Source organism: Lytechinus variegatus, chromosome 7 (genome assembly GCF_018143015.1).
Source record: "Lytechinus variegatus isolate NC3 chromosome 7, Lvar_3.0, whole genome shotgun sequence".
Classification (NCBI taxonomy): domain Eukaryota; kingdom Metazoa; phylum Echinodermata; class Echinoidea; order Temnopleuroida; family Toxopneustidae; genus Lytechinus; species Lytechinus variegatus.
Window position 1 is genome coordinate 20,679,142 of NC_054746.1, and position 22,083 is coordinate 20,701,224.

The 22,083-nt window shown below is 41.4% G+C and overlaps 1 protein-coding gene across 50 annotated transcripts in view; it reads left to right on the forward strand.

Annotated features, from left to right (window-relative positions):
- LOC121418701 (neuroblast differentiation-associated protein AHNAK-like) overlaps positions 1-18,224 on the forward strand; it is a 61,564-nt gene extending 43,340 nt beyond the window's left edge. For 10 of the 50 annotated variants that reach the window (XM_041612717.1, XM_041612715.1, XM_041612718.1 and 7 more), the window contains 3 exons: positions 283-8,952; positions 9,295-11,495; positions 15,339-18,224. In XM_041612717.1, the coding sequence (XP_041468651.1) occupies positions 283-8,952; positions 9,295-11,495; positions 15,339-15,443 (10,976 nt within the window). In that variant the 3' untranslated portion in view covers positions 15,444-18,224. Of the gene's footprint in view, positions 1-282; positions 8,953-9,222; positions 11,496-15,338 lie in introns of all 50 variants that reach the window. The other 40 variants (XM_041612749.1, XM_041612751.1, XM_041612752.1 and 37 more) reach the window with 40 other exon arrangements.
- Positions 18,225-22,083: the final 3,859 nt, after the last annotated feature.

Sequence of the window (22,083 nt, forward strand, 5' to 3'; positions counted from 1 at the left end):
ATGTTGATATTAAAGGGCCAGAATTTGAAGGTGACATCTCGGGCCCAGACCTAGATGTAAGTGGACCTGATCTTGACATTGGTGGAAAGAAGAAGGGTAAAGGCGGATTTGGCTTTGGATTGAAAATGCCTAAATTCGGATTTGGAGGTGATGGCAAAGGTGATATTGATGCAGATGTTGATGTCACCAAACCAGAAGCAGATATCAAAGTGAAGACTGGCAAGCCTGACATTGGCGGAGGAGTAGATCTGCCTTCTGGAGAAGCTGGATTAGATGTTGGAGGAGGAATTGGCGGAGGACTTGACATTGATGGAAACGGACCTGATGTTGATATTAAAGGGCCCAAAGTTGAAGGTGACATTTCGGGCCCAGACCTAGATGTAAGTGGACCTGATTTTGATATTGGTGGAAAGAAGAAGGGTAAAGGAGGATTTGGCTTTGGATTGAAAATGCCCAAACTCGGATTTGGAGGTGATGGCAAAGGTGATATTGATGCAGATGTTGGTGTTGCCAAACCAGAAGCTGATATCAAAGTGAAGACTGGCAAGCCTGATATTGGAGGAGGAGTAGACCTGCCTTCTGGAGAAGCTGGATTTGATGTTGGAGGAGGAATTGGCGGAGGCCTCAACATTGATGGGGATGGCCCTGATGTCGATATTGAAGGGCCAAAAGTTGAAGGTGACATCTCAGGTCCAGACCTCAATGTAAGTGGACCTGATCTTGATATTGGTGGAAAGAAGAAGGGGAAAGGTGGATTTGGATTTGGAATAAAAATGCCCAAATTGCATGGACCTAATTTCGGATTTTCAGGCAAAGGGAAAGGAGATGTTGATGTAGATGGAGATGTTGAAATAAAGAAACCTGATGCTGAATTCAGTGGAGATGCAGACATTCCATCTGGAGGAGTCGACTTAAATGTCAGTGGTGGAGCAGGAGTCGATGTTGATAATGACCTTCCTAAAGGAGATGTTTCTTTTGATGGACCTGATGCTGACCTAAAAAGTCCAAAATTCAAAGGCAGGGGCAGTGGAAAGAAGAAAAACAAAAAACACAAAGGTTCATTCGGATTTGGCATAAAAATGCCGAAATTCCACGGGTTCGGAGGTCATGGTAAAGGGGACGTTGATGTTAATGCAGGTGTTGATATTCATGCACCTGAAATAGATGCCAAACTAAAAGCTGAGGGACCAGATATTGGAGGTGGACTGGATGGAGGAGCAGGAATTGGAGGAGGACTTGAAGGCGGGATAAATGTTGATGGCAAAGGCCCAGATGCTGATCTTTCCATTGGAGGTGCTGGTGCTGGTGTTGATGTCGAGGGGCCAAAAGTTGAAGGTGACATCTCAAGTCCAGACCTCGATGTTAGTGGACCTGATCTTGACATCAGTGGAAAGAAGAAGGGCAAAGGTGGATTTGGATTGAAAATGCCAAAATTTCATGGACCTAATTTCGGATTTGGAGGCAAAGGTGATATTGATGTAGATGCAGATGTCAATGTCGCCAAACCTGAAGCTGATATCAAAGTGAAGACTGGCAAGCCTGATATTGGAGGAGGAGTAGACCTACCTTCAGGAGAAGCTGGATTAGATGTTGGAGGAAGAATAGGTGGAGGAATCAACATTGATGGGGAAGGACCTGATGTTGATATTAAAGGGCCAAAAGTTGAAGGTGACATCTCAGGTCCAGACCTCGATGTAAGTGGACCTGATCTTGACATTGATGGAAAGAAGAAGGGTAAAGGTGGATTTGGCTTTGGATTGAAAATGCCCAAATTTGGATTTGGAGGTGATGGCAGAGGTGATATTGATGTAGATGCAGATGTCGATGTTGCCAAACCTGAAGCTGATATCAAAGTAAAGACTGGCAAGCCAGATATTGGAGGAGGAATTGGTGGAGAAATTGGAGGAGGACTCAGCATTGATGGGGAAGGTCCTGATGTCGATATTAAAGGGCCAAAAGTTGAAGGTGACATTTCGGGTCCAGACCTTGATGTAAGTGGACCTGATCTTGACATTGATGGAAAGAAGAAGGGTAAAGGTGGATTTGGATTTGGGTTGAAAATGCCCAAAATTCATGGACCTAATTTTGGATTTGGAGGCAAAGGTGATATTGATGTCGATGCAGATGTCGATGTTCCCAAACCTGACGCTGATATCAAAGTCAAGTCTGGCAAGCCAGATATTGGAGGAGGAGTAGACCTGCCTTCTGGAGAAGCCGAGTTAGATGTTGGAGGTGGAATAGGCGGAGGAATTGGCGGAGGCCTTGACATTGATGGGGATGGTCCTGATGTCAATATTAAAGGACCAAAAGTTGAAGGTGACATCTCAGGTCCAGACCTAGATGTCAGTGGACCTGATCTTGACATCAGTGGAAAGAAGAAAGGTAAAGGTGGATTTGGCTTTGGATTGAAAATGCCCAAATTCGGATTTGGAGGTGATGGCAAAGGCGACATTGATGTAGATGCAGATGTCGATGTCCCCAAACCTGAAGCTGATATCAAAGTAAAGACCGGCAAACCTGACATTGGAGGAGGAGTAGATCTGCCTTCTGGAGGAGCTGAATTAGATGTTGGAGGTGGCATTGGAGGAGGAATTGGCGGAGGACTAAACATTGATGGGGAAGGCCCGGATGTCGATATTAAAGGGCCAAAAGTTGAAGGCGACATTTCGGGTCCAGACCTCGATGTTAGTGGACCTGATCTTGACATTGGTGGAAAGAAGAAGGGTAAAGGTGGATTTGGCTTTGGATTGAAAATGCCCAAAATTCATGGACCTAATTTCGGATTTGGAGGCAAAGGAGATATTGATGTAGACGCAGATGTTGATGTCGCCAAACCTGAAGCTGATATCAAAGTAAAGACGGGCAAGCCTGATATTGGAGGAGGAGTAGACCTACCTTCTGGAGAAGCTGGATTTGATGTTGGAGGAGGAATTGGCGGAGGCCTTAACATTGATGGGGAAGGCCCTGATGTCGATATTAAAGGGCCAAAAGTTGAAGGTGACATCTCGAGTCCAGACCTCGATGTTAGTGGACCTGATCTTGACATTGGTGGAAAGAAGAAGGGTAAAGGTGGATTTGGCTTTGGATTGAAAATGCCCAAAATTCATGGACCTAATTTCGGATTTGGAGGCAAAGGTGATATTGATGTAGATGCAGATGTTGATGTCGCCAAACCAGAAGCTGATATCAAAGTGAAGACTGGCAAGCCCAACATTGGAGGAGGAGTAGATCTGCCTTCCGGAGAAGCTGGATTAGATGTTGGAGGAGGAATAGGAGGAGGGATTGGCGGAGGACTTAACATTGATGGTGACGGACCTGATGTTGATATTAAAGGGCCCAAAGTTGAAGGTGACATCTCTGGCCCAGACCTAGATGTAAGTGGACCTGATCTTGACATTGGTGGAAAGAAGAAGAGTAAAGGTGGATTTGGGTTTGGATTGAAAATGCCCAAATTTGGATTTGGAGGTGATGGCAAAGGTGATATTGATGTAGATGCAGATGTTGATGTTGCCAAACCAGAAGCTGATATCAAAGTGAAGACTGGCAAGCCTGACATTGGAGGAGGAGTAGATCTGCCTTCCGGAGAAGCTGGATTAGATTTTGGAGGAGGAATTGGCGGAGGACTTAACATTGATGGTAACGGACCTGATGTTGATATTAAAGGGCCAAAGGTTGAAGGTGACATCTCTGGCCCAGACCTAGATGTAAGTGGACCTGATCTTGACATCGATGGCAAAAAGAAAGGTAAAGGTGGATTTGGATTCGGAATAAAAATGCCCAAAATTCATGGACCTAATTTCGGAATGGGAGGCAAAGGCGATCTTGATGTAGATGCAGATGTTGATGTGGTGAAACCTGAAGGTGATATCAAAGTTAAGACTGGCAAACCTGATATTGGAGGTGGCATTGACTTGCCTTCTGGAGAAGCTGGACTTGGAGGAAAAGTAGCAGTAGGAAATGTTGATATTGAAGGCCCTAATGCTAACCTTGATGTAGATATTAAAGGACCAAAAGTAAAGAAAGGAAGCAAAGGAAAGGGAAAATTCAAACTTGGAAGTTTTAAGTTTGGGTCTAAAGAACCAGATGCAGACCTTGCAGGAAAAGTTGATGTTAAGTCTCCAGATCTTGATCTGTCAGGTGATGGGAAAATTGAAGGCCCTGATGCTTCCCTTAATGGTGCCAGCCTTGACATAGATGCTCCTGATGCTGGGTTTAGCCTTGGTGGAAAGAAAGGAAAGTACAAAATATCTGGAGGAGGAAAGAAAGATAAAGGCTTTGGGATAGGTGGCAAGTTCAAGGCCGGAGGAGATGCTGATTTACCAAGTGGTGGTGCCTCACTTGATGCCCCAGAAGGGAAACTAGGTGGTGACATCAATGCTGATATTAAAGGAGATATTGATGTAAATGCACCAGATGTCAATATTGGAGCAGGTGTAAAGGGGAAGAAGAAGAAGAAAAGAAAGAGCAAAAAATTTGGATTTGGTGGTTTCAAGCTTGGATTTGGAGGTGGTGGTGATCACACATCTTCCTCATCATCTGATTCAAGTTCAGATGAAGATGGTGATGGACATGGAGGTTTTGGATTTGGATTCAAAGGTCCAAAGCTTGGTGGAGATGCCGGTGGTGACTTAAATGTAAAAGGGCCTGATGTGAATATTGGTGTAAATGGAGAATTACCAGATGTTAAAACTGATATCAATGGGGGTGGAGGAATAGATGGAGCTTTAGAACTTGATAAACCGGATCTCAATGCAAGTGGTGGGATTTCCGTCAGTGGCCCGGAAATTGATGCAAAGTTGAAAGCAGACAAACCAGACCTATCAGGTGACGTAGATGGTGGAATCAAAGGTGGCATTGGTGGGGGTATTGACATTGAGGGACCTGATGCAGGAATAGGAGTCAAGGGAGGTCTAGGAGGAGATGGTGGAATCAAGCTAGGTGGTGATTTGGATGGAAAAGGGAAACTGGAAGGAGGCATTGGACTACCATCTGGAAACGCATCATTAAGTGGTCCAGACATAGATGTGAGTGGAAAGGGCATTGATATTACTAAACCAGACGTGGATGTGACTGGAGGCATTGGTGGTGGAATAGAAGGTGGCATTGGAGGAGATGGTGGAATTGGTCTCAATGTCAAGAAACCTGACCTTGATGTCTCTGGAGGAATGGGAATCGACATCAAAGGTCCTGATGTTTCCATTGGAGGTGGTGGAGATGCAGACTTGTCAGGAGATCTGAGTGTGAGTTCCCCAGAGGGCAAAGTCAACTTTGATGGTAAAGGGAAGAAAAAGAGCAAAAAGAAGGGTGGTTTCTTTGGTCTGAATCTGGGCTTTGGAGGATCTGATTCTGATGATGACAAGAAAGATATCAAGCTTGGTGGTGGCATTGGAGCAGACATTGATGCAAAGGGACCTGAAATAAAAGGTGGAAGTGATCTAAGTGGTGGATTAGATGGCAAGGTTAGTCTTGGTGGAGGTGGCATTACCATTGGTTCTGCTGATGTAGATGCTGGCCTTGATGTAGTCAAGCCTGAAGCAGATATTAATATAAAAGCATCCAAGCCAGAGGCTAACATCGGTGCAGACATTGGTGTTGGTGATATAAAAGGTGCGAATATTGATCTTGAAGGGCCTAAAGGAGACATTGGAGGTGACTTTAATATTGGTGGCAAGAAGAAAGGTTCAGGCAAAAAGGGAAAAGGGGGATTTCACTTTGGCAAGGTGAAATTAGGAGGTGGAACCAAAGGACATGTGAATGGAGATGCTGATCTTGATGCCCCAGAAATCTCGGCAGGTATAGGGGGAGATGCCAATATAAGTGGAGATGCCAGTTCACCCGATGTGGATCTTAAAGGTCCGGACATAGATACACCGTCAGGTGGCTTTGGCATTGGCTTTGGAAAGAAAGACAAGAAAGGAGGCTCTGGAAAGAAGGACAAAAAGGGAAAATTCAAGATCGGTGGTAAATTAGGATTTGGAGGCTCAGGAGGTGCAGATATAGATGCAGAAGCACCATCTAGTGGCATTGGTGATGCAGACATATCTGTGGAACCTCAGGTTGACATAAACATCAAATCTGCTAAACCAGACATTAATGTACCAGATGCTTCTGTTGATGTCAAAGGCCCTGAAATTGATGCCCCATCTGGTGGATTCGGATTCGGATTTGGCAAGAAAGGAAAAAAAGGCTCTGGAAAGAAAGATAAAAGTGGAAAGTTCAAGATTGGAGGAAAACTTGGATTTGGAGGGTCAGGAGGAGCTGATGCAGATATCAAAGCACCTGAAGCTGATGTAAAGCTTCCGTCAGGAGGGATTGATGCTAATGGAGACATGGATATTTCTGTTAAACCTGAAATAGATGCCAACATCAAGTCCAGTAAGCCAGGTGGAGGTATTGGATTTGGGGGTGGATTGAACATCGGAGGAGGTGATCTTGATGTCAATGTTGACAAGCCTAAACTTGATATTGGAGGTGGCATTGGTGCTGGGACAAATGGAGAAGTAGATGTCAATGTAGCTGGAGGTGGACTAGATATTGATAAGCCAGATCTGAAAATGGGAATTGATGCTGAAGCCAACAAACCAGATATTAGTCTCGGAGGAGGTGGAGGTGGCTTTGGCATTGGAGGAGATGTTGCTATTGATAAGCCAGATATTGATATTGGGGGAAGTGGTAAACTAGGTGGAGATGTCAGTGCTGGAGATGGGTTAGATGCAAAAATTGATATTGACAGGCCAGACATTGGAGCAAAGAAAGATAAGAAAGGAAAATTCGGATTTGGCTTTGGCTTTGGCAAATCTAAGAAGGATGGTTCCAGCAGTTCTAGCAGTTCCTCAAGCAGCAGTTCTGATTCCAGTGACTCTGAAGAAAAGAAAGAATCCAAAAAGAAGAAAAAGAAGAAGGGTAAAAAAGGATTTGGATTTGGCTTTGGCTTTGGAGGAGGAAAGGGAGATGCTAAAGTAGACATTCCAAAACCCAAGATTGATGTGGAAGGTGGAGGAGCCAAATCAGACACTAAACTTGGAGGAGGAATTGGAATAGGAGGATCCCTTGGTGGGGGAGGAGTAGACATAGATGCTAATGTTGGAAAACCAGAGATCAGCCTTGGAGGAGTAGGTGTAGATGCTAATGTTGGAAAACCAGACATCAGCGTGGGAGGAGGGCTTGGAGGAGGAGTAGATGTAGATGCTGGTGTTGGAAAACCAGACATCAGCCTTGGAGGAGGACTTGGAGGAGGAGTAGACGTAGATGCTAATGTTGGAAAACCAGATATCAGCCTTGGAGGAGGACTTGGAGGTCTGGGTGGAGGAGTAGACATAGAGGCTAATGTTGGAAAACCAGACGTCAGCGTGGGAGGAGGGCTTGGAGGAGGAGTAGATGTAGATGCTGGTGTTGGAAAACCAGACATCAGCCTTGGAGGAGGGCTTGGAGGTCTGGGTGGAGGAGTAGACGTAGATGCTAAAGTTGGAAAACCGGACATCAACCTAGGAGGTCTTGGAGGTGGAGTAGACGTAGATGCTAATGTTGGAAAACCAGACATCAACCTTGGAGGAGGACTTGGAGGAGGTCTTGGAGGTGGAGTAGACGTAGATGCTAGTGTTGGAAAACCAGACATCAGCCTTGGAGGAGGATTTGGAGGTCTGGGTGGAGGAGTAGACATAGATGCTAATGTTGGAAAACCAGACATCAACCTTGGAGGAGGTCTTGGAGGTGGAGTAGACATAGATGCTAGTGTTGGAAAACCAGACATCAGCCTTGGAGGAGGGATTGGAGGTCTGGGTGGAGGAGTAGACGTAGATGCTAATGTTGGAAAACCAGACATCAACCTTGGAGGTCTTGGAGGTGGAGTAGACGTAGATGCTAATGTTGGAAAACCAGACATTAACCTTGGTGGAGGACTTGGAGGAGGTCTTGGAGGTGGAGTAGACGTAGATGCTAGTGTTGGAAAACCAGACATCAGCCTTGGAGGTCTGGGTGGAGGAGTAGACGTAGATGCTAATGTTGGAAAACCAGAAATCAACCTAGGAGGAATTTCTGTTGATAAACCAGATGTTAGCATTGGAGGAGGTGGTGACCTTGGTGGAGATGTTGATGCTGATAAAAAAGGAAAGTTTGGATTTGGATTTGGCTTTGGCAAATCTAAGAAGGATGGTTCCAGCAGTTCTAGCAGTTCCTCAAGTAGCAGTTCAGATTCCAGTGACTCAGAAGGAAAGAAAAAATCTAAAAAGGAAAAGAAAAAGAAAGGTAAAAAGGGATTTGGCTTTGGCTTTGGCTTCGGAGGAGGAGATGCTGAAGTAGACATTCCAAAACCTCATGCTGATGTAGGAGGTAAAATTGGAATCGGAGGAGATATGGGTGGAGACGGAAGTCTAGATGTTAGTTCTAATGTTGAAAAACCAGATTTCAGTGTAGGAGGAGGAGTAGACCTAGATGCTAATGTTGGAAAACCAGACATCAGCCTTGGAGGAGGACTTGGAGGTCTTGGTGGAGGAGTAGACATAGATGCTAATGTTGGAAAACCAGACGTCAGCCTTGGAGGAGGAGGAGACTTAGATGCTAACGTTGAAAAACCAGATATCAGTCTTGGAGGAGGACTTGGAGGTCTTGGTGGAGGAGTAGACATAGATGCTAATGTTGGAAAACCAGACATCAGCCTTGGAGGAGGAGTAGACTTAGATGCTAATGTTGGAAAACCAGACATCAGCCTTGGAGGAGGACTTGGAGGTCTTGGTGGAGGAGTAGACGTAGATGCTAATGTTGGAAAACCAGACATCAGCCTCGGAGGAGGACTTGGAGGTCTTGGTGGAGGAGGAGTAGACATAGATGCTAATGTTGGAAAACCAGACATCAGCCTTGGAGGAGGACTTGGAGGTCTTGGTGGAGGAGTAGACGTAGATGCTAATGTTGGAAAACCAGACATCAGCCTCGGAGGACCTGGAGGTCTTGGTGGAGGAGTAGACATAGATGCTAATGTTGGAAAACCAGACATCAGCCTCGGAGGAGGACTTGGAGGTCTTGGTGGAGGAGGAGTAGACATAGATGCTAATGTTGGAAAACCAGACATCAGCCTTGGAGGAGGACTTGGAGGTCTTGGTGGAGGAGTAGACGTAGATGCTAATGTTGGAAAACCAGACATCAGCCTCGGAGGAGGACTTGGAGGTCTTGGTGGAGGAGGAGTAGACATAGATGCTAATGTTGGAAAACCAGACATCAGCCTTGGAGGAGGAATTGGAGGTCTGGGTGGAGGAGTAGACGTAGATGCTAATGTTGGAAAACCAGACATCAGCCTTGGAGGAGGAGTAGACATAGATGCTAATGTTGGAAAACCAGACATCAACCTTGGAGGGGGATTTGGAGGTCTGGGTGGAGGAGTAGACGTAGATGCTAATGTTGGAAAACCAGACATCAGCCTTGGAGGAGGAGTAGATGTAGATGCTAATGTTGGAAAACCAGACATCAACCTTGGAGGATTTGGAGGTCTGGGTGGAGGAGTAGACTTAGATGCTAATGTTGGAAAACCAGACATCAGCCTTGCAGGAGGACTTGGAGGAGGAGGAGTAGACGTAGATGCTGGTGTTGGAAAACCAGACATCAGCCTAGGAGGAGGAGTAGATCTAGATGCTAATGTTGGAAAACCAGACAACCTAAGAGGAGGTGAACTGGGAGGAGGAATTTCTGTTGATAAGCCAGATGTTAGCATTGGAGGAGGCAGTGATCTGGGTGGAGATGCTGATGCTGATAAAAAAGGAAAATTTGGATTTGGATTTGGCTTTGGCAAATCCAAGGATGGTTCCAGCAGTTCTAGCAGTTCAGATTCCAGTGACTCAGAGGGAAAGAAGAAATCTAAAAAGAAGAAAAAGAAGGGTAAAGGATTTGGTTTTGGCTTTGGCTTTGGAGGTGGAGATGCTGAAGTAGACATTCCAAAACCTGATGCTGATGTAGGAGGTAAAATTGGAATCGGAGGAGATATGGGTGGAGATGGAAGTCTAGATGTTAGTTCCAATGTTGACAAACCAGATTTCAGTATGGGAGGAGGAGCAGATCTAGATGCTGATGTTGGAAAACCAAATATCAGCCTTGGAGGTCTTGGTGGAGGAGTAGACATAGATGCTAATGTTGGAAAACCAGACATTAGCCTTGGAGGAGGCCTAAGTGGAGGACTAGATGCTGATGCTGAAAAACCAGAAATCGGCTCATCAGGAGGATTCGGCATTGGCGGAGGAGGAATAAATGTTGAGGCTAATGTTGATAAACCAGACTTCAGCATGGGCGGAGGAGGACCGAGTGGAAGCATTGGAGGAGGTCTTGGTGGATCAGGAGGAGTAGACATGGATGCCAATGTTGACAAGCCAGAGATCAGTATTGATGGCAATGGGGGCATTGGGGGAGAATCTAATATGGGAGGATTTGGAGGTGGAATCGGAGGTATTGGCAGTGGCAGCCTCGGCATTGGTGGTGTTGATGCAGAAGGAAAGGGTGATGTGAAGTTAGGCCTAGGTGGAGACGTTAGTACTGAGGGTGATTTATCTTCCAACATTCCTTCTGCATCCATTGGTGGTGATGGCACTGTGGGCGCAGATATCTCGGCAGGTGGTGATGCAGGTGCTGGTATCAATGTAGATATGCCTGGGGGTGGCGTTAGCATTGGAGGTAGCCTTGGTGTAGGTGGGGGAAAGAAGGAAAAGAAAAAGAAGAAGAAAGCCAAGAAAGAGAAAAAATCTGGATTCAGTTTACTTGGAGCCATTGGGATAGGTGATGGATCTTCATCATCTTCAAGTTCTTCCTCCGATTCAGAAGGTTTCTTCTCAAAAGTCAAGGAAGCAATTGGACTTGATTCAGATTCAGATAAAGATGATAAAGAAGAAAACCCAAACTCAAATAATAACAATAGCAATATCCTAAATGTTAACAACAACAATTCAGATGATGTTGAAGTACAAGAGAATCACAATAATAATGCAAATGATGATGAGGTACCCGGAGCTGCAGGAACGAGTTTGCCTCATTGGAAGTCTGGAGGAAAACATAAAGATTCTAGTGACAAAGCAAAGAGAAGAGGTCTTGGCAAATTATTTGGAGGCAAGAGGAAGCCGCGTGATGTCATGCTGGAAATTCCGGCTGAAGCTGCAGAAGGGAGACCCAGCGACGAACAGCGCAAGCCTCTATCGGAACTTCAAAGCAGGACAGATGCCGCACCATCCCAACAAGTCACAGTACCCTCACAGTACTCTAGGGCAGAATTTCTTCCAAGGTCACCAGAAGCAGCAGCAGAAACAGTAGAAGTACCAAAGAGCAGAAACAAGAAGAGGAGAGCCCCTTTACCTCCAGCAGAAAGACCAGTTTCATTATCTCATGATTCCATCTCAGAATGTTCTTGGCCATCAACTACATCACTTGAGCCTGTGCCAGTAACATCATCGAATTTGACGTCTCCAGCCTCAGTGCCACAGGACAAGATTCCAAGGATAGAGATGCCAGCAACAGAAAAAGTCACGGTAAGTTCCACTGTTGGTGAAGTTTCATGTGAGCACCCTCAGTCTGCACAACCCTCCCCTTTGAATGCAAGTGCACGTGTGTTGTCTGTCAAACCTCTACCTGATATTTGTCCCTCTTCATCATCATCAACTGCTCTGCCAGTTGGTGTTGATGAAGAAGATAGCATGCATCATGAAAATATGCATGAAATTTATGAAGTTGTGAAGAGCATGCCACTCCCATATGGTGCACCACCCCCTAAACCCAAACGTGTTAGTGCATCTGCTGCTGAAACTGACCAATCTGATGAGCCTGTCTCTACAGAAGCTTATGTGCCTATTAACCAACCTGTTGAGGTGCACCAAACAACGCCTCATAACGTGACTTTAGGACTGGATGTTATTACTGGAGAAGATGAACCAGATTTTATTTTACGAACTGGAGATTCTCCAAAACCAGACATTCAACTGAAAGTGGAATCAGAGAAATGGCAATCAGAAACATCTGGTGACTCCCTTCTTGGAGAAATCCTGAGAGAATATACTACAGGTAATATTCCATCGAGTAAAATCACTGGAGATTTATTAGACGATTCTCGGATTATGAAAGCCTCGAGAGAAACTGAAATAGTGGTTGGCAAAGCTATGGAGGTTGCATCTATCAAAAGAGAGGTCAAAGAAACCAAACCAAACCAAAATGTTACAAATAGGACTGAAAATACTAGACAGGATGCTTTTTTTCCAATAGAAGTGCTTGACATTGATAATCAAAGTGCATTGCAACAGGAAGAGGACCTGCCTTATGTTCGGAGAAAGTCAATCTCGCTGAAAGATATTGATAAGAGAAGTGGATCTGGCACATCTCTTGCCCTTGACATGGCTAAAGGTGCTGCTATACTCAAACGTGACAGGTCTGCCGATAACCGGAGAATGCTGCGGGAAGGATTGTCTCATTTAATGGGGGTTCCCATTGATACAGGTAATCACCGACAGGATACTGAGATGGGCAACTCTGTTGAAAGTGAGGAGATGAATGATAAAACAGAATTTGAGAATACACGGACTGAACACAAAAGTGGATTATTGTTTGAAGCTTGCTTGCACATGGAAGAGGAAACTGATCACAATGCATCAGAGGATGTCCCTGAAAATATAGAAAATAAAAAAGAAAATGCTGAAGACAAGCTCCAAGCAATGGTAGTACAAGATACACTAGATGATTCTGAGTTCATGCATGCCATGTCTGATAGAGGGCACTCGCCTATATCTGCAAAACAAGATGAAACTACTGAACCAGACATTCCGTCAGAGAAAATAGACATGGTTCAATTAACAATACAAGATAGAAATAAAAGCACCACACCAAACATCCACACAAGGAAAGAGTGCAGAATATCACCTGACATACAACAAGACATGGACAGTGAGCAAAGGCATGTCCTGTTGACTGGAGCTAATGAAATAGTTTCAGATTTCACAATTACAAGTAAAGACACTACAATTGACAGAGGAAAAAATATCGAAATAGCAGGCAACTCTCCTGAGACACAAACCTCGGCAAAAGAAAAGCAGAGTGGATGGGGTTTTCTGAAGAGTAAATACAATAGGGGAACACATACCCAAGAACACAGTAGCACAGGGAAACCTCTCACACAAGACCAAAAAGAACTGGCTAAGCTTGCAAGTCGCAGTATGGTCAGAAGTACACTTAATATGTTTGGACAAGATAAAATGCAGCCAGAATCAGAAAATTTAAGTAGAGCATCAAAAAAGTTGCTGAAAGTAAGGCCTGACCAAACTCATGTGGCTTTAAAGGATAAAGTTGAAGAGAAACCCAAACAACTGACCAGTTCAACCAAGCCTGCAGGTTCAGAAGATGTCGCCAGTCCATGGAGAGATGTACTTAAAAAGAAGACTTCATTTGAGGCCAAGAAATCTTACAATGACCCGATCAAAACTGATGAAGCTAAATCTGATGTGTGGTGGAAAGATTCATTGATGAAGCGGCAAAGCAATGAGAAAACAGATGACAATAAGATTTCCAGTTCAGTTCCACAAACTAAACAAAAGCAAGAAACAGATGAAAAAATGTCTGCACCATGGAAAGATGTCAAGCTGAAAACTACCAAGGTTAAAACTGCATCTGAGAGTAAAATGAAAGATGCAAACACTGATAACACAAATGCAAACTCGTCTACTAATGTACCCTGGAAAGAGGCATTAAAAAAGAAAAAAAATGAAGCAGAAGAAAAAAGAAAAGCCTATGAGTCCAGACCCAGAAAGGTTGAGGATGAGCATGAAGAAGAACATTTTAACTTGATTATGCAGGCGAGGAAAAATATCAGACGCTTTTCCAGAAATCCTGTTGATACTGACATCAGTATCACCCAGGTAGCTAGTGGAGTAATGATCCCAAAATCTGCTTCACCAAATGGTGTGAGTGCTATTTCTGAAACTACAGATCCGGATACAACAGTAGGGACAGAAGACAATGGGATGATCGCAGTAGAGACAGGTCAACCGACTGAAGTTGTTTCAGATTTCACAGATAACCAGAAAAGTCAATTGCATAAGACACAAATGACAGAGGAAGAACTGCTAGACACTGTTGAAATTTTGTCTGATCAGTCAACAGATGATACAAAGGAAATGTTACAAAATATGAGACATAAGTCTAGTGGGTCAGATGAAGACAAAATTAAATCAGATGACACTAATCACTTGACTCGTTTCAGGGAAATTCACCAGCGAACCCAAAATATTCTTAAAGTGATAAAAGCTCAGAACTCCTTAGTTGATGCAAGGTTGAGTTCAACCCACATTCAAACAAAACCTGCTCCAAACCTTGGAGATGACTCCACTATAACATTGAGGGACTCGGAGGCTAAGGCAAGACTGCGGGAAAAGAGACGCAAAGCAAGATCTAGTCCCAATATTGACTTTGATTGGACTGCTGTCCGTAACATGATTAATGAAAGTGATCGTGCAGGGGAGGACACTGATACCACATTAACAGATGCTTCAACCATAGATGTTCCTTGGAATTTGTCACCGAGTCTGGCAAATCAAGCAAGGATGATAAGAAAACAGAAGAAACGGTCATATGTAGCTAAGAGAGGTGTCTTCCCACTAAGCTCTACTGATGATTTTTCAGATAAGGATAGTTCATCTGAAAATGACATGTCTGATGTGTCGACAACAACTGTGATTCCAAGAATGGATTCTGGTTTCTCTGATATATCTTCATCTGTTGAACCTGATGCTATCATTTCAAGTAATAAACCTTTGTGGAAGCATGGTCATGCAACTACAGCAAGCCTGGAAGATAAGCTGTTTGGGCGTGTCAATGTGAAAAGCAAAGCATTCTTACCTGATGGTAGGGTCAGTAGAACTTCATCCTTGAAGGAATCATCAGGGTTATCAAGCTCTATGACAAACCTCTCTACTCAGCCCTCGGCAAGTGATGAGTCCCTTCCAGATGACGTCAAAGAATTCATGGCTATGGAAAAGATGGACCTTCAGAAGTTACTTCTGCAGCAACAGCAGGAAATGAGGCTCCTTAGGCAACAGATGCAGGCAGTACAGCTGCAGGCAGTGCAGACATCCACGAATCTAACCACTGCTACCTCAAGTGTACCATCCCAACAATCCTCAGTCCCTGGGCAACCCCCTGTGGCAGGCTTACCTTACATGTTCACCCACCCTAGCATGGTCATTGCCCCTACTACCTCAAGCATGGTCCCACCTGTCCAACAACCCATGTTCTATGTTCACCCCCGTATGCCCCCTCAAAGTGTGCAACTTTCTGGAATGTACCCTGTTAGCAATTATCAGCCATTTCCTACTGTACCTTTCCCAATGCAGGGCCACCCCATGACCCAAGCTATGCCAGGAGGAATCCAACCTGTACCAGTCCAACCGGTCACAACCACATCATCAGGTTCACCTGAGCAGAGGCTAAGTGAATGAGGAAAACCGGCATCAACCACTTAATTGCTGGATGTCATAAACCAACAAGACTGTACAGCAACATAGTCAGTTATACCATGTACAGCTGTTTAATATTTAAAAAAATATGTAAGTTTATTTGTCTATATAATTTTGTTTACAAATGTTTGTTTACATTCAGTTGCTATTTCAGTTGTACTAGAACATATTATTTTTTAAATGATTGATAATGTTATTTTCTTGAAAAGTCTAACAAATGGGTAAATTGAATTTAACCTTTCCTTATAAGTGCATAAAGATCTTTTGAAAATTGGAAAACATTGGTAGTTTGGGGCATTATTTTAACAAAAAAGGACCAATAAATGTCAAAATTGTACAAGTAACACTTGTGGATATTAGATTAAAAAGCTTCAAATTATCAGATACTATTTAAAGTGATATTTACACTGGGTTTTTTATCAAACAAAATTACAATCATCCAATTTCTCTTTTGATGGATCCATAAGGTTGGTACAAAATTCATTGAATTGCAAAATATTTGTGAAAAATCTGTATGCTTCCTTTCAAATGCCAATAAACTTATGTGAGGTTTTATTGAAAGATGTCATTCATTCAAAATCGTATATATTGAAAGCTTATATTTTCAATTACCCACTTTTATACAAGGAATGCTAGATAATGGAGTAAATACTTGATTTGATGCCTTTCACACTCCTTTCCCAGTGAAAGGATTGCTTTTCCTGTAAACGTTGGCCAAAAGCCTTATGTAACAGTCCCTTCAAGGGAACTATCGCTTCACCTTTGACCTCATGACACATTTTTCAGTTATGTGACCAGATGTGTCATGGTCATCGATGGAGGGGGAAGGGCAAAGAGAATTCCATCTCAAATTACAGATTTACTTTCATCACCTTTATTGAAAAGTCTTTCAAAATCCATTCATCCCCCCTAATTTTTCTTCTGGACAATTATTTTTTCTTCAATATTTGTAAACAATTCCACATGAGAGTGAACACTGGGTAAGGGGTGTGGATTTTATCCCTTTCTAATAAAAGCTGTTTAAGAACATTGCTTTTGGACTGCATGGAGTCATCTTTTATTACTATCAAATTTATTCATTTATCATTTCATTTTCATGTTGGAGACTTATTTGTCTGATTTCATCACAGAATTATTAGTTTTGATGTATGATATCACATTTTTGTACACATGTAAATGTTGAACCAGTTTTCTGATCCAAATGAATGTTTGATAAAAGAGAGTGCCTTATACAAGTTACCTGCACATTTGTTTATCTATGTTTAAGACACAGGGTTAGAATTATTATTTTACTTTTATGCAGAATTAAAGAACATTACGGAGAATTGAAATTCCCATTTCATAAATCAATTCCAGACAAAAGTTGAGTATAAAGATGCATCCATTTTTGTGATGGTGCTCTTTAGTTTTCATATCTGCATAGTTTATATTTATTTATTTTCATTGCATATGACAAAGAGGCATGACAAGAATTGAAGAAGAAAGAAAAACGAAGTGGTGTATTTTCACCAAATGTGAATTATATAAAAAATGAATCACTACCAGAATTAAAATGTGTAGTTGATCATGACAGATAAAAAAGTGATAATGCATGATGCTGTTTCTGTGTTGATTATTTTGGTAACTTTACCCGACATAGAGTTATCAAAATATCTGCACAGGTATGCAGCCATTAAAGCACTCTGCATGAATATAAATGAGAAAAAAACAAAACAAAAAACTGTCATGTTAGAGATATTATATTTTGAAAAAGCCTCTCAAATGTAGAATTTGATTAACAATTAGTATTTGCATTATTTACAGAATGAAATTTAATCTAGTAATTGATTCAATTTAGCACATTTGCATAACTTATAAATATATATGTATTATGGAGTGAAGAGGAAAAAAGTGTATAGCTGTCACTGACATTTGTTATGTTTTTGTTTTTGAAATTGTGAAGTCTGCTTCATGATTGTTGATAGTGTTTAGCTTCTAGGAACGGATCATTGTGCTTAATCCCGGCCTAGCATTTTGGTCCATTCCTATAGCAAGTTATTGTGAAGTACAGAAGACAATTAAAAAGAGTCTATTGAATGACCTGAACAAAAATGAATGTTAACAAATGGATTTACAAAAATGGCTATATTTTTATTGTAAATAATTCTTGTACTGACATGTATGGCTATAATATAACACTCCCAGTATAATCTTGAATTGAAAAATTTATCCCAATTTTGTATCTTTCATAATATGTGTAATTTTGACTGTTCTATAAGAAGAAAATTACCTTGAACGCATGTTTGACTTTTAAAAACGACTTCACAATATTGCTTGTTTGTATTGCATGACATAAATAATAGGCATAACCAGTTTAGTTATTAAGCAATAATATTCGTTAAGAGCAAGTATTCAACGTAAAGAGACACTGGGTATGATCTAATTGTGCCTTACACATGCGCCCCTTTCTCCATTATTCACAATTCACTTTGTCTTTGAGGAGACATTTTGCAGTTTAGTTTGAAAAAAATGGGAGAAAATGTCATTGTGGTTAAATTAATTTTGTATGTTGAAACCCGATTATGTTTACTTGTGAATATTGTTTAGATGAATTGGAAGATGCTATGCTCGTATGTTATCTTGGTTTTTTCCATCAATAAAACTGAGTTACCTGAAGAAGTCAAATAAAATTTTAACGTTTGGCGAGAATGATTTGTCTCATACAGACAGCCTTGCCGAAGTAGAATCTACTGTGAAAAATAAAAACTGCTAATTTCATGCAAACACAGTGTGAGCCAATGATTAAGGAGTCTTATTTGATGCATGTGGCTTATACAGTGTTTCAGCTTTTATGAATCGGCTTGGGCGAGGTTGGCTGTTCAGTCTTAGTCTTGGCTAAATGGGTTTATTCAGAGTTGCCAACAACTTAGAGAATATTAATGAGATGTGTTCTTATGTAATTTAGTGTTGACTTCCCAACTGAGTGACTGTTAACATGTTTTGTCTCGCAAAAAAAACATTTGGTACACTGGCAGGCATTTGATTATTCACATTGTAATTTCTTATCTGATAAATATTCTGTAACAGTTGGCATCTCTGGATCATACAATCTTGATGTGCCAGGGAACATTCCCCCTCCCCCTGCCCCCCCCCCCCCCATCATCAAAGGAACCATTTTTATGTAACCAGGCTTGAGTAAAATAGTTTGCATTTACAGGAAGCCATTAGTATGACAGAGGTGGGAAAGAGGATTGGAGTGAGGATAAGAGTATTCAATCAGAGTTGATTGATTGTGAGAGGGAAATGTGAGAAAAGAATGGAGGGGGGGGGGTGTTTCACAAGGGCAAAAGTGTTGGTAAAAATCACACCTAAATTCCCTGTTTCATGTTGGTCAGAGGCCCACAAACAGCACTTAGTATAGCAATTGATTGTAAAGTTGATTTAGAACAGTGATTACATGTAACAGTGAATGTAATCTATCTATAAAAAATATCAGCTTTGTGATGAAACCATAAGCTTTGTATTACAGGCCCTGATTATGCTCATGGGATCCTATACGTTAAATAACAATGTGCACATTGGGAAGAAGCATAATTTGATTCAACTTACATCTTTGTGAAATGCCTCCCATGAGAGATAGTGCTGGTTTAAGAGAAGATGTTTGACAAAAAACGAGGGAGTGACAGATAGTTGGAAGAAAGGCAATTTGAGTTGAAAGTAAACAGAAGAGAAGGAAAATATTTTGTGCCAGTTGAATCTATGGAGACAAATAAAGAGTTGTACTCTTCTTTGGAGTTGTGAAAATGAATTATTTGAAAATGAGTAATTCTTTTCACTTGTTGCAAATAATTGTACATGTCTGAATATGTTTGAAATGCAATCTCTCGGGTTAATTTTCACCCGAACTTGACAATTTAGTATACTTTCAGAATTCTGGCTATTCAGAACATGTACAATAACATCCCAAGTGAATAAAATCACTCAATAACCTCTAGTCTTTCTCTCTCCCCCTCTCTCTTTCCTCTCTGTTGCCCCATCCCAGCTGCTCTTATTATTTGTTTGGCATCACCTGTGCCTGGGAGGTGAAAAGCGAACTGAATCACTGTGACCCGCAGGTCTCTCCTCCCGATATAACAGATTGGGGGGAATGCAGCTCTCCCTCCCTCACCTCTCCCTCACTTATCTCCATCCACCCTTGTCTCCCCTCGATCCTCATCTTTTTATCTTCTCAATATTCATATTCACATCTCTCCCCCTATCATTAGTCTGCCAGAGCACCCCCCCTTCCATCTGAAATGCTCATCTCCTTTCTCCATTCCTTCATCCTTTTCTCTCTCTTTCCATCTCATCCTCTTCCTCTCTAGCCTAATAATGCCCACCCCTTCTTTCCCTCTCACATCCCCCCTCTCTCCCCCCTCCTTCAATAGCCAAAATACCCCCTTATCAAATCCTCATTCTCTCCTTGTTTTCTTTCTCACCTCCATATGTATTATTCTGATAGCCATGATTTCATGAACCTTGGTTAACCATAAAAGGACTGTGGGTTAACTCAGACTACACTTATATAAAATACCAAGTCATTGTTAACTTATTCACCAGTTAAAAATTATTCTTATCCTACCGCAAAAAGTTGTCAAAAATTTATTGAATTGTGAAATGGGAAGAATATGAAAATAGAAAAATCTAAAGAATTTTAATTGGTACATTATAATTGCCACAAATATGAAAGAAATTTTATGAAGCCAGCATTCCACACAAGTGTGCTTTATCTGACAAGTCTGTTACCATATATTAACTGTGCTTCTTGGCAAATCGAAATCAAGGAAAATTGTCTGATATGACAACTTGAAAAAAATTAAACGCTCTCCCGTTTTTACCCAATCTTTCTTGATCACCCTCCTCTCTCCCTCCCGACCGTTTTCTCTCTAATCTCTCTCTTTGTACCTGTTTCGTGCACATTGAAGATTGACAGTGCCCTCTTCCTCTCTCTCTCCCATCTTTATCTTTTCAACCTCACTCTCCAACTTCCTACTTTTCTTTTCTACTTTATCTGTCTCCCACTCTCTTAACCTCCCTGTTCCCTCTGTACCTCCCATCCACCCACCCCTCCCTCACTCTTTCTCTATACACTGCAGTATCATTTTCCATTTTCTTTCTTGGTTATAATCCATACATTAACTGACCCCTCCCCTCCCCCTCAGAGTCTAACATTACTTTTCATATTTATACATGTATCTCATCTCCATATCTTCTTGCTTATTGCTTTTATCTTTTTTTGCCTTTTCTTTCTCTCTATAAATACCCTTTATAAAGATATAAATCAATGATTAATTGTAGCAAACAAATAAGATAATGTGTATTTATATTCAGTTAATGTACGGTGTGTCTGAGAAAAGTGAACCCAAATTTAATGTAATTTCCCAGAGAAAATATAAACTCAGGCCCAAACACTGGTTTAAAGTTGTGGTTTAACTATGGAGAGCCAACTGCAGCACAAATCCCTTACAATTTATTAACTCCATTAGCTCCATTTTTCCAATAATCATATCATTCTCTCTCAAAAATCTCTCAAAAAACAAAACACCATTTCAATACGAAATAATTTTATTTAACTGTGAAATCGTTATCAATAATCATATATTGAGTCCATACAGAAAGATAAAATATATATCAATATTTATACAAGCATTGCTAGGGCAGTTAGAATTGTTTTTAATGGCAATGAGTAGAAAAAATGGAAGAAAACCTGTGTTGCTCAAAACTATCTTCTTTCTGAATTGAGACAAAAATTAAAGATATATGTAGGGATATCTAACCTTGGTAATCAAATGGTTTGTGTGAGAGCAGGAAAATAAATAATAATATGATGGTGAAAGTGTGAGCCAGACATACAATAAAAAATTATGGAAATTTGAATAATTATAAGATCACTAAATTTATGTGAATCTTAAATTGGCAATCCTGATCAGTACCACTTTTGCAAAGTGGCACATTTTAGTCATGCATTTGTATTGGGGCAAATGTAGAATTGCTCCTACCCTAAGTAACAAGGGCGTTAATCATTCAAAAAATTTGAAATTCCCACTGGTGTAGACTCGAGCAACAAATTTATCATTCATGAAAGGGGGGCGATTTATAGCACAAGCCCCCCCCCTACATGAATGGCTTGACACGTCTTCACTAATGGAAATCCCTACAAGTATAATTTATTGTTCATTCTGTTCAAACCTTTAACCACTCTTCTATTTTTTCCTGTTTCTTATAAAACAACGGCTATATGATTTCATTTGCTTTTCATCCTGTGATTTTGGTCAAGAAAAGACTTGTGATTTCAGAAACAAATGCAAACATGACAGATTTGCAAATTAAGGTAAAAAAATCAGTTACGACCTACAATGAATATGAAGAAGTAAGGTTGTCATTATTTTAGTGCACAAAGCATTTAGTACTAGTAGGTTACAAATCAAGCTTAGAAGGTGATTAAAAAAGTCAATAAAACACAAGTCAATACTGGGTCTTCAAATCACTCATTTATGTCTTTTAAATCTATTTCAAATTCACATTTGTTTGATAATCTATTTCTTGCAAGATAAAGTATGAAATGGTTTGCCACAGTGAAAATCAATTTAGATGATATTCTACA